Source organism: Ovis aries, chromosome 10, assembly GCF_016772045.2.
Source record: "Ovis aries strain OAR_USU_Benz2616 breed Rambouillet chromosome 10, ARS-UI_Ramb_v3.0, whole genome shotgun sequence".
Taxonomy (NCBI): Eukaryota; Metazoa; Chordata; class Mammalia; order Artiodactyla; family Bovidae; genus Ovis; species Ovis aries.
This window is the reverse complement of record NC_056063.1, coordinates 29,960,674-29,973,688: the sequence shown is the minus strand read 5'-3', so window position 1 is coordinate 29,973,688 and position 13,015 is coordinate 29,960,674. Positions and strand designations below refer to the sequence as shown.

At 44.7% G+C, this 13,015-nt stretch overlaps 1 protein-coding gene across 2 annotated transcripts in view; it reads left to right on the top strand.

Annotated features, from left to right (window-relative positions):
- The window catches only part of B3GLCT (beta 3-glucosyltransferase), a 112,390-nt gene that overhangs the window by 73,044 nt on the left and 26,331 nt on the right, over positions 1 to 13,015 (top strand). For both annotated transcript variants that reach the window (XM_027973624.2, XM_042254819.1), the window contains exons 9-10: positions 3,669 to 3,788; positions 5,661 to 5,730. In XM_027973624.2, the coding sequence (XP_027829425.1) occupies positions 3,669 to 3,788; positions 5,661 to 5,730 (190 nt within the window). The remainder of the gene's footprint in view (positions 1 to 3,668; positions 3,789 to 5,660; positions 5,731 to 13,015) is intronic.

The window sequence follows — 13,015 nt, the reverse complement described above, 5'->3', positions numbered from 1 at the left end:
TTTGTTCTTGAGGCATAGTCGCATTGTGTGTTCGAGTCTGGGTTGTGAGGCCTTTTCTCATCACAGCAGCGCTGCCCCCCGTGCCCCTTCTTCTGTTACTGCTGTTGTGTTGGGTGACAAGCCATCACTCGCACGTGCATCCTTTGTAGCCAACCTGCTGTTTCTCTGGCTGCTTTTAAGATTATTCTTTGTCTTTGGTGTTCTGTGGTTTTCACTTGTTCAGCCACTCAGTCGTGTCTGGCTCTTTGCAACACCATGGACTGCAGCATGCCACTCTTCCCGTCTTTCACTGCCTCCCAGAGCTCACTCAGACTCATGTCTATTGAGTCGGTGATGCCATCCAACCATCTCATTCTCTGTCTCCTGCTTCTCCTCCTGCCCTCAATCTTTCCCAGCATCAGGGTCTTTTCCGATGAGTCAGCTCTTCACATCAGGTGGCCAAAGTATTGGAGCTCCAGCTTCAACAACAGTCCTCCCAATGAATATTCAGGGTTGATTTCCTTTTGGATTGACTTAATTAATCTTCTTGCTGTCCAGGGGACTCTCGGGAGTCTTCTCCAGCACCAGAGTTTGAAAGCATTAATTCTTTGGTGCTCAGCCTTCCTTATGGTCCAACTGTCACATCCATACATGACTACTGGAAAAACCATAGCTTTGACTGGATGGACCTTTGTTAGCAAAGTAATATCTCTGCTTTTTAATACTATCTAGGTTTGTCATAGCTTTTCTTCCAAGGAGCAGTTTCACTATGGGGGTTATGTGTGTGTGTCTGTGTGTGTGTCTGTGTGTGTGTGTGTGTGTGTCTGTGTGTGTGTCTGTGTGTGTGTGTGTCTGTGTGTGTGTGTGTCTCTCGGTGTGTGTCTATGTGTGTATGTGTGTGTAGAGAGCTTCCCTGGTGGCTCAGACGGTAAAGAATCTGCCTGCAATGTAGGAGACCCAGGTTCAATCCCTGGGTCTGAAAGATCCCTTGGAAAAGGGAATGGATACCCACTGCAGTAGTCTTGTCTGGAGAATTCCATGGACAGAAGAGCCTGGCAGGCTGCAGTCCATGGGGTCCCAGAGTCGGACATGACTGCGCGACTAACATATACATACACACATGTACACACATACACCATATACTTCATTTTCTTGGGCTCCAGAATCACTGCAGATGGTGAATGCAGCCGTGGAATTAAAAGACACTTGGTGCTTGGAAGAAAAGCTATGAAAAACCTAGACAGCATATTAAAAAGCAGAGACATTACTTTGCCAACAAAGGTCCTGTCCATCCAGTCAAAGCTATGGTTTTTCCAGTAGTCATGTATAGATGTGAGAGTTGGGCCATAAAGGCTGAACGCTGAAGAAATGATGCTCTTGAACTGTGGTGTTGGAGAAGATTCTTTAGAGTCCCTTGGGCTGCAAGGAGATCAAACCAGTCAATCCTAAAGGAAATCAACCCTGAATATTCACTGGAAGGACTGATGCTGAAACTGAAGCTCCGATAGTTTGGCCACCTGAAGCAAAGGGCCTACTCATTGGAAAAGACCCCTGGGAGAAATAGAAGGCAGGAGGAGAAGGGGACGACAGAGGATGAGATGGTTGGATGGTATCACCAACTCGATGGACATGAGTCTGAGCAAGCTCTGGGAGATAATGAAGGATGGGGAAGCCTGGGGTGCTGCAGTTGCAGAGTTGGACATGACGAGCAACTGAACAGCAACACCAGTGTCTAGACGCAGGCTATTTTTTTTCCTCATCTTACTTAGCATTCATTGGGCCTTTCTATAATAGAATTGTTAAGCAGTTAAACAAAATTCTCGGCTACTGTCTTTTCAACTATTTTCTCCTCCCCTCTGTTACTCTCTCTGGAACTTTAGATATATACTAGAGGTTTGCTCTTCTCTTTCATGTTCCCCATCTCTGTTTCTTGCTGAGATACAGTTCAGATAATTTGGGGGGCTTCATCTTTTAGTTCCCTAGTTTTTATTCAGCTGTGTCTATGATAGGCTGCTTATCCTTACCATTAAAATGTTCATTTGCAGCTTCTGTTTTCCATGTCTTGATGTTCTAGGTATTTCTTTTTCAAATTTGCTTTCCTGTGTAATCTTTCAGAAATTTTGCTCAGGTTTTAAAGTTTCTCTTTATAAAAATATATGAAACAGTAGTTTTCTAATCTGTGTGCTTGATCACTCCGATCCCTGGATTCTTCTGGGTGGGCCTGATTAAGCTGTGTCCCCTGGCTCTTGCTCTTTATCTCTTGCCTTTGTTCTATTTTCTGTGATTTTTCTGAGTGCTCTTGCTCCTGGGGACTTCACCTGTGACAGTCCACGAGTCCTATTAAAGTTGTGGGCTCCTCAGTAAGGCTTTGTGTTAGCTTTTGCCTACTTGCTAGAGACTCATATTCACTCAGGGCCACGCTGTTTAAGGTATTTTTGGACTATGTAGGTGACAGATTAGGGAGGCCTGGCTTTTGGTTATAAAATCTCAGGATAGCTGGAGATGATTTTTCCCTATCTAGTGCCAAAGTCCCAGCTTTATGTGGGGGTTTGCTGTTAGACACCCCAACTTGGGTGGGTCACGGGCTTTATTCTCTTTAACACATATCAGAACCTCAGCATGCCCAGCACCCAGCTGGTGCCTGCGAGGGAAAGCGACCCTCAGGGACCACTTTCTCACTTTGACCCCGGGTTCTCACTTTCCAGTTTTGTCTTTGTGAGCTCCACGTTTTGTGCAAGTTTAGCAGTACATTAAAAAGCTTTTAAAGATATTTTATGCAATATTTTTAGATAGTTTCAGCCCGTTGGTTATTCAGGGTGTGTAATTACCATCCTGTAGGAAACCAGAGTCACGATGATCTTACGTTTTATCTTCCTCTGTGATGCTTTAGAATCCTTAAAATAGCTTCCCTGGAATTGCTTATGACAGTTTTGAAATCTTTTGGAGGTCGGAATATTGATTCTCTTAAAAGAATTAAAGTATTGGCCGCACAGAGTCTTTGTTGCTGCTCAGTGGCTTTTCTCTGTGCTTTTCGCAGTGCGCGGGCTGCCCATTGCGGGGGCTTCTGCTGTTGCAGAGCACAGGCTCTAGGCCTGAGGGCTTGGTAGCTGCAGCATGCTGACTCGGTAGTCGTGGTGCACGGGCTTAGTTGCCTTGTGACACGTGGGGTCCTCCTGGACCAGGGGTTGAACTCCCGTCCCCTGCATTGGCAGGTGGATTCTTAACCACTGGACCCCCAGGGAAGTCCCCCAGGATATTGACTCTTAATTAATTGTTTATGGTTAATAAAAGATTTGATTGCTCCACATGGAATTATTGTCTTGGTGCATGCCGTGCTAAGTCACTTCAGTCACGTCTGACTCTTTGCAACCCCATGGACTGTAGCCCCACCAGGCTTCTCTGTCCCTGGGGTTCTCCAGGCAAGAATACTGGAGTGGGTTGCCATGCCCACCTCCAGGGGATCTTCCTGATCCAGGACTTGAACCCTTGTGTCTTACGTCTCCCGCTTTGGCAGGCAGGTTCTTTACCACTAGCGCCACCTATTGGGAAGCCTGCAGAATGCTGCCATGTAGGTGTGGTTCAGTGTGATGTTCTCTCGAGAAGGGGAGGTGTAGCTTTCCCCGGAGACACGGCGTACCTCCGTGGACGGTGGTGTTGGCTCTCATTCACGCCGGTTTCCTGTGTGACAGATCGCGCTCTACATCTGGGACGGAGGGAACGGACTCCCGCTCACGCCCGTGCCTGAGTTCTGTACAGACGTCGTGGGCTCCGCCTGCGCCACCTCGTTGCAGTCTTCCCTGCCGCTCTGTGTGAGTACAGGAGGGCAGCTTCCTCGTGTGTCAAAGGGAAATATGCGTGCTGTGCATGATGTTGCCCTAGCAGTCACTGCCACTTGCCACATGCCCCGTGAGAACTGTATATCACGTTTCTAGGGGTGGTAAGCCGGTAAGGTAAGCACCACTGTTACTCTGTTGGACACACGAGAAGGGGGCACCTGGAGCTGCAGAGGCACGGCCCCCAAGTCAGTTCTTTGGTTGAAGGTATAGCACAGAGCTGCTGCAATTCCTGGTCTGTTTCCTAGAAAGGCAATGTCAGACATTTGCAGTTGTTCCTAAGCCCTCTCCTGAAGCCCACCTCTACCCTCCTCTCAGCCAGCGACCCCACTCTGACCTCACCTGAGACTGTCCACAGCCTTCAGAGTGCACCTGCTCACGGTGGGCCCTTGGTCCAGTCCCCAGGATGAACCTGAAGACCATGGGCTCAGCTGGGTGGTTAGCGGCCTTTCCTCATAAGGAAAAGCAGATTCACTGCCTCACATGTTGTCCGTTATTTCCAAGTCACTGACACAGAAGTCTGGGTTGCATTTTCAAAGAGGAGTATGTGTATTCACACACGCACACAGTGACAGTGGGAGAGAATCTGCGCTGTTGGCATAGTGCTTGAGAGGGGAATGTCTTTCCAGACTTTGTGCTTGCTTGTTCTTTAATGTTCTGAAAAATCTGGAAGGGTTGACCTCCTAGTGCCTTGAGTGGCATGACGAACCTCGAGTTGCACGTTGCTGCAAACCAGCCTCAAATGATGCAGAATCAGGATTGAATGTCCCTACAGCCCTGAGACAGTGATAAAGGGGTCAGCCCCTGCCCCGGCCCCACTGAGAAGCGCCCACAGCCTAAGGGCTGGATTGTCCACAAGCCCCTCTGTGACCCCTTCATCTGAGTGACCAGCCTGGGCTGGAGCCAGCGCAGGGCTCCAGGACCGCACCCCCACCCCTGCGAAGTGTTTGACGTAATCCTGCCTTTGGCAAAGGACAGAGCGCTGCTGTTGCCTAGACTTGGGTGGACCATTAAGGGCCATAAAAATACTGTAAACTTCAAAGTGAGGCCAGGCTCCCTAAAGGGAGTCATCTCTTACTTTGCACTAAAACATCCTTCTACTTCTCTCTCCCTTTTAAAAATTTTTTTCACGAGCTGGAAAAAGGAAAGGGAAGGTAACCAACACTTATTGGGCACCTGTGATGTTCATAATAAATTGTAGTAATAAAAGCAGCTGTGCTGGTGGTTATCATCCCAATTTCCTGAATGAGCTGGAAATTTAGAGGACATTCGTCCAGGTGATGTAGGGGAATGGCATGGCTGGGCTTCTGGTCTCCTTCTGGCTATGAGTGAGTGAGTGAAAGTCGCTCAAGTCATGTCTGACTCTTTGCGACCCCATGGACTATACAGTCCATGGAATTCTCTAGGCCAGAATACTGGAGTGGGTAGCCTTTCCCTTCTCCAGGGGATCTTTCCAACCCAGGGATTGAACCCAGGTCTCCTGCGTTGCAGGCAGATTCTTCACCAGCTGGGCCACCAGGGAAGCCCAAGAATACTGGAGTGGGTAGCCTATCCCTTCTCCAGCGGATCTTCCCGACCCAGGAATCCAACTGGGGTCTCCTGCATTGCAGGTGGATTCTTTACCAACTGAGCTATCAGGGATGACCCCCTGCCCACCCCCCTGCACCCCTCTGGCTGAGCAAAGCATTTGTGGTCCTCCGAGCTACAGTCATCCCCTGAAACTTGATTCTGGAGACAAGTTTGATGTCCCTGACACTGGTGAATTTGAACTCAAGAGCATGTGACAACTAATTTGGGTGTGCTGTTAAGACACATCGACTCACGTGTGCATTTTTTTTTTTTTTTAAGGGAAATCCAGTGAAGAAGGAGGATATTTTTGTTGCAGTGAAAACATGCAAGAAGTTTCATGGTGATAGAAGTACGTTTTGGATTATTCATTTTTACTGAACTTTAAAAATCCACACTGTCTTAAAAGAAAAAAAAGGACAAATCAGATATGAGCTCAGCTCAAGAAGGGGATAATGACAGATGTATTATTGGAAGTGCAAGCACTTATATAATCATTCTTCCTCCTCATAGCACTTCAATCACCAAGATCAATTAGAAAAGACAATTTTGTGTTGCAACATGAGAGGCCGTGGCCCTTCTAAGGACTGATTAGAGCAGTGTTTTAAATTGGAAATGGAAATGCTCAGCTGTGGCAATCTCAGAGACTGTAAGTGGATAATAATCCATTTTGCAAAACAGTGTCCTGTTATGTCCAAGTGTGGACTCCGAGCTGTGAAGAATGAGAGGGCATTTCTCAAGGTAACAGAATGTCAGAGAGAATGTCTTTCTCACGCTGTTCCTTCTTTTTATATTTATTTCACACGCACACATCAGAACTTGTAAGTAAGGATGTGTATTTGCTCATGTGTAGATATACAGAGAAAAGTAAAAAATGTTTGTCTCACAAGCCATGGTTCCTTCTTAAGGAAATCCTGCACATAGATGTTTCTGTTTAATTTTTTGATCCCATTCCAGAATTCTGCATTATGGTGATACTGTTTTTTAAAAAGCCTATCTTAAATATAAATACATAATTTATCTGTTTTTTCACCTTACTTCAAACAGCACTTTTCTCAAATTGAGGATTAGACAGTCTTTTGCATTTTCTAATTTTAGCACATATTTTATTTTTTTTCTATGAAAAGACTCTCAGTTTTACCAAGAGTGTGATATTTATAGAGGAGAGATTTCTAAACCAGCTGTCATTTTTGTGGGATTGGAGCTAAGTGGGGCATTTATATAATTTGTGTGATAATATGATATTTACAAATGATGCTTTAAAGAGGAACATATTTTACAGATAAAAGAATATTATAATTTGGAATTATGGCATTGTTTAAGACACTGACATCAATTCAGGTCTGGTTATAGTCAACACTATCTTAAAAGTACGTTTGCTATAAACCTTCATGGTTACCTAAAATAGTCACAATAAATTCTAAGTCCTGTTAAAATCAGTCTAAATAAATATATGTATTCATTTATTAAAAATCAATATAGAACTTAAAAATTTGATTTTTCATAAGTTTAACCTAGGTTTAATATCCTTTTGTTTTTTACATAATCTGGAGGGACGATTTTTGATAAATACCTTTCATTAAAAAAGCGTCAGGGGAACTGAACTAGACTGCTTTTCTTCTTCTTTTTTTTTTTTTTTTTAAACAGCAAGCAGAAGTACTCGAATTGGTTTATTTGATCTTAAAGCTGCCCTTGGAGTATATATCAGTGTTAGGGATGGGGGTGGTGGTATATTCTCTTTTGAAACACATTTTTCAAGTTGGCAGTAAAGTGGTAAAATTAGTGATGGTCTCTTGTAGTTTTCATATTCTACAGAAATGAAAAAAAGAGCTAATTTTAATTTGGTCATTCTGAATAATCTAGCTTACTGCTTTCTTATTTTGCATAAGGTTATGATAATCCTTTCAGATATTTATCAAATGCTTTTATATTTCAATTTTGAGTCAAAGGTTTATAAAAATTATAAAATCTTCCAAGTCTGTTAGGAGCATAAAGACCAAACGTCTCCAAACCAGATGTACTGACTTACTGCTGTTAACTGGGTCTGGGGTCACTGAAGCCTGAGACCTAAAAGATATCTTGAGAACTTCGCAGTGGAGTTGCTGTGGCAGGCTGTCTTTAGACTTGGACCTGTTTGTTTGAAAAGATAGTATAAGGGGGCTGGATTTGAGGGACTCTGATGTCTATGTTGCCTGATGGACGTGAAGTCTACCAGGCCAGGGGGCTCTGGCCCCCCTTTTGGAAACCTAGTTCTGTCAAGAGAATTACCCATAATTGTATTAGTTTCAGTCAACAGTGCCACAGTAACTGCTTCTAACTGCTAATCCTTTTTTTTTTAAAACACATTCTCTGGTGTTTTCCACATTTTTTTTAAAGTAGCAGTTTGTTTATTTATAGTTGGCTGCTCCAGGTCTTTGTCGCTGGGTGTGGGCTTTCTCTAGCTGCAGCGATCGGGGGCTACTCTCTAGGAGTGGTGCAGGGGCTTCTCACTGCAGTAGTTGGGGGGCACAGGCTCAGTACTTGCGGCACCTGGGCCCCGGAGCCCAGGCCTGAGCGGTTGTGGTGCATGGGTTTAGTTGCCCCACGGCATGTGGAATCTTCCTGGACCAGGGGCCAAACTCATGTCTCCTGCATTAGCAGGTGGATTCTTAACCACTGGACCACTGGGGGGTCCCTCTCGCCTGTATCCTGTCATCTGATTTCATGTTGACAGCGCCCTGTGACGTGGCAGTGGTTGCTCTTCACTTGATATCGCAGAGAAAGGAAGCTGACCGTGGGACGACGCACTGGCCCGACGTCAGGCAGACTGAGCAGGGGAGCGGGGCTCAGGTTTTCTGGCCCTGAACCCCCAGTTCCTTCTGCCACAGCAGAGCTGTGTTGTGAGCTCTTTGTGTGTGTGTGTGCTCAATCACAGTCATGTCTGACTCTTTGCGACCCCGTGGACCCCATGGGAGTTCCCAGGCAAGAATACTGGGTGGGTTGCCATTTCCTCCTCCAGGGGCTCTTTCCTGACCCAGGGATTGAATCCACATCTGCATTGGCAGGTGGATTCTTTACCACTGCGCCACCTGGGAAATTTTTTGGATGTGTTAGGAACATAACGCTTGATAAATAGTATTTGATAGCTGTGTTGATTCTCTGCTGTGCTCAAGGTCAGATCTGACTTGGCTGGAAGCAGTGACAGGAGGCTTTTTACTTTGAATAGCAGTGAGGACGGCCAGGACTTCAAATCCACAGATGATCTGAAACACACACGGAGCTGGGGAGTCAGATGGCCCCCCGTCCTCACATATTATTGCGGCAGTCAAGCAGAATGCATGGACTCAGGGCTTTGTTTTTTCTTTCTGTATGCACTCTGGTAGAAACACTTGAGGTTACAGAAACCAGACAACAGTGAAGGAAGAGATAAACACAGACCAGGCTGTGCTTGTCTCTGAGCAGTTGAGTGCGCTGTCAGTGACTTCCCTGGAGGCAGTTCTCTATGCCCTGGGTTCTGACTACAGTGGACACTCATCACGCCCCAGTCCTGGCTCCTCCAGGGGTGAGGATGTGAGGGATAGAACAGTCCGGCCAAGGCTGTGGTCAAGGCGAGGGAACGTACACACGGAACTCATTTTTCATACTCTTTTGGAAGAATTGATACAGCCAAATTTCAAAATTAGGAAAAAATTATTTTACATCTTACACTTTTTTTTTGCCTACCAGTAAAGCAGACCTTTACGTAACTACTTGTGTCTTGATTCTGATTTAGATGAATTAAAGCATCTTAGGACACAGTTAGCAAAAATATACACTGTCTCTTGGCTTAAGAAAGCAGTACATGTCAACAGCATCAAACAAGCATGGTTTGCTGAGATGCAAGTGGTTGGTAGGGTTTTTAAAGAAACTTTGGAGGTATTATATAAAGCAATGAACCGCCATAGCGTGTGAGGTTAGGTTTAAGCAAGGAAAAGCTCTCTGGACTTAATAAAGCAGCTTCATTGCTTCCTCTTGGGTTACGTGTCTCTCTCCATGTGATGTGAGCTGTCAGCAAAATGTTATGGGTCTTCTGTGTGTCCTGCAGCCACATGCTTCCTGTGTGGGTCCCACAGATGTCATGGCCACCCCTGATTCTGTTTGTCAGCTGGTGGTTGTGAGGTGTTCCCCTCCTGCTGCCCCCCTCTAAGTAGAGAGGTTCAGTTGCCATTTGCTCAGCCTTTAGTTCCTTATCACAGCCTCCAGAGCTCTTAAAATAAACATTTGACATCTTTCAGCTTAAAAAAAAAAAAAAAAAACCTGGTATCTTGACTGTATTGATCTTCTCTAGATGTGAACATACTGATGCTAAAGAGTGTGTTCCTTCTGGTTGGAGAGGTTTATTGAAAACAGAAAGTTGAATCAAAATGCAGTCAGCCAACTGGCAGGCCATATCCTGTGTTAGATGAAGTGAGTGGATTAATTATTTTTTAAGTTAATTTTTATTCGAGTTTAGTTGCTTTACTTTACAGTTGTGTTCCCATTGGAGAGCAAAGTGAATCAGCTGTATGTGTACACATAGCCCCTCTTCATGGGTTTCTGTACTATTCAGGTCATCACAGAGCATTGAGGAGAGTTCCCTATGCTATACAGTAGGTTCGCCTTCAGGTCAGTTCAGTTCAGTCGCTCAGTCGTGTCTGACTCTTTGCGACCCCATGAATCGCAGCACGCCAGGCCTCCCTGTCCATCACCAACTCCCAGAGTCCACCCAAACCCGTGTCCATTGAGTCAGTGATGCCATCCAACCATCTCATCCTCTGTCGTCCCCTTCTCCTGCCCTCAATCTTTCCCAGCATCAGGGTCTTTTCCAATGAGTCAGCTCTTCGCATGAGGTGGCCAAGGTATTGGAGTTTCAGCTTCAACATCAGTCCTTCTAATGAACATCCAGGACTGATTTCTTTTAGGATGGACTGGTTGGATCTCCTTGCAGTCCAAAGGACTCTCAAGAGTCTTCTCCAACACCACAGCTCAAAAGCATCAATTCTTCGGCACTCAGCTCTCTTTATAGTCCACCTCTCACATCCATACATGACCACTGGAAAAACCATAGCTTTGACTAGACAGACCTTTGTTGGCAAAGTTATGTCTCTGCTTTTCAATATGCTGTCTAGGCTGGTCATAACTTTCCTTCCAAGGAGTAAGCATCTTTTAATTCCATGGCTGCAGTCACCATCTGCAGTGATTTTGGAGCCCAGAAAAATAAAGTCAGCCACTGTTTCCCCCTCTATTTCCCATGAAGTGATGAGACCAGATGCCATGATCTTCATTTCTGAATGTTGAGCTTGAAGCCAACTTTTTCACTCTCCTCTTTCACTTTCATCAAGAGGCTTTTAGCTCCTCTTCACTTTCTACCATAGGGTGCTGTCATCTGCATATCTGAGGTTATTGATAGTTCTCCTGGCAATCTTGATTCCAGCTTGTGCTTCTTCCAGCCCAGCATTTCTCATGATGTACTCTGCATATAAGTTAAATAAGCAGGGTGACAATATACAGTCTTGAGGTACTCCTTTTCCTATTTGGAACCAGTCTGTTGTTCCATGTCCAGTTCTAACTGTTGCTTCCTGACCTTTCTCAAGAGGCAGGTCAGGTGGTCTGGTATTCTCATCTCTTGAAGAATTTTCCACAGTTGATTGTGATCCACACAGTCAAAGGCTTTGGCATAGTCAATAAAGCAGAAATAGATGTTTTCTGGAACTCTCTTGTTTTTTCGATGATCCAACAGATGTTGGCAATTTGATCTCTGGTTCCTCTGCCTTTTCTAAAACCAGCTTGAACATCTGGAAGTTCATGGTTCATGTATTGCTGAAGCCTGGCTTGGAGAATTTTGAGCATTACTTTACTAGCATGTGAGATGAGTGCAATTGTGCGGTAGTTTGAGCATTCTTTGGCATTGCCTTTCTTTGGGATTGGAATGAAAACTGACCTTTTCCAGTCCTGTGGCCACTGCTGAGTTTTCCAAATTTGCTGGGATATTGAATGCAATACTTTCACAGCATCATCTTTCACAATTTGAAATAGCTCAACTGGAATTCCATCACCTCCACTAGCTTTGTTCATAGTGATGCTTCCTAAGGCCCACTTGACTTCTATTCCAGGATGTCTGGCTCTAGGTGAATGATCAGACCATTATGATTATCTTGGTTGTGAAGCTCTTTTTGTACAGTTCTTCTGTGTATTCTTGCCAGCTCTTCTTAATATCTTCTGCTTCTGTTAGGTCCATACCATTTCTGTCCTTTATCAAGCCCATCTTTGCATGAAATATTCCCTTGGTATCTCTAATTTTCTTGACGAGATCTCTAGTCTTTCCCATTCTGTTGTTTTCCTCTATTTCTTTGCATTGATCGCTGAAGAAGGCTTTCTTATCTCTTTTTGCTATTCTTTGGAACTCTGCATTCAGATACTTATATCTTTCCTTTTCTCCTTTGCTTTTGGCTTCTCTTCTTTTCACAGCTATTTGTAAGGCCTCCCCAGACAGCCATTTTGCTTTTTTGCATTTCTTTTTTCTTGGGGATGGTCTTGATCCCTGTCTCCTGTACAATGTCACAAACCTCCATCCATAGTTCATCAGGCACTCTTATCTATCAGATCTAGTCCCTTAAATAATTTTCTCACTTCTACTGTATAATCATAAGGGATTTGATATAGGTCATACCTGAATGATCTAGTGGTTTTCTCTACTTTCTTCAATTTGAGTCTGAATTTGGTAATAGGGAGTTCATGATCTGAGCCACAGTCAGGTCCTGTTCTTGTTTTTGCTGACTGTATAGAGCTTCTCCTTCTTTGGCTGCAAAGAATATAATCAATCTTATTTCAGTGTTGACCATCTGGTGATGTCCATGTATAGAGTCTTCTCTTGTGTTGTTGGAAGAGGGTGTTTGCTATGACCAGTGCGTTCTCTTGGCAGGTATTCTGTAGGTATCTATTTTATGCATAGTATCAATAGTGCATATGTGTTGATCCCAATTTCCCAGTCCTTCCCCCTCATGGACTATTATTCAGCCATAAGAAGGAATGAAATTAGGTCGTTGTAGAGACTGGCTGGACCCTAGAGACTGTCGTGGAGAGTGAAGTAAGTCTGGAAGAAAGAAGTATTCGGTATTAATTCATATATGTAGAATCTAGAAAAACTGTATTGATGATCTCATTCACAAGGCAGAAGCAGAGACATGACGTAGAGAACAAATGCCCAGAGTAGCTTAATTCCTGATCAAAGTTCAGTTCTCTCCCAGCTGCTGTGCAGGTGAAGACGGGGGGCCAGAGTGCCCTGACACTACTGTGTCAAGTAGCCTTTCAGTCTTGCAGACATCCCATCCCCAAACCAGGAATCAGAGCACAGCCTTGGTGTTGTCGCTAAGCCTCTCCTAAGAGAAGAAAAACCAGGGCTTTCCTATGTGCTCACTGACTTTCACACCGAGACAGAAGGTCCGTTTGTCAGTGGGAAAACGGTGGATTCCTTAAATCAGAATGGTCACGCACATCTGGTTGTGTGGTAGATTTTTCTCAAGGCTCAGTTCCCTTTTGTTTGTAATCACAGTTTTGCACGTCAGCCTGTCGGGAGTAGAAGGGACTTCTCTGCATCTCCTGCTTCTCAGTGGTGCAGCCAGGTGGAAGATGTATGCCGT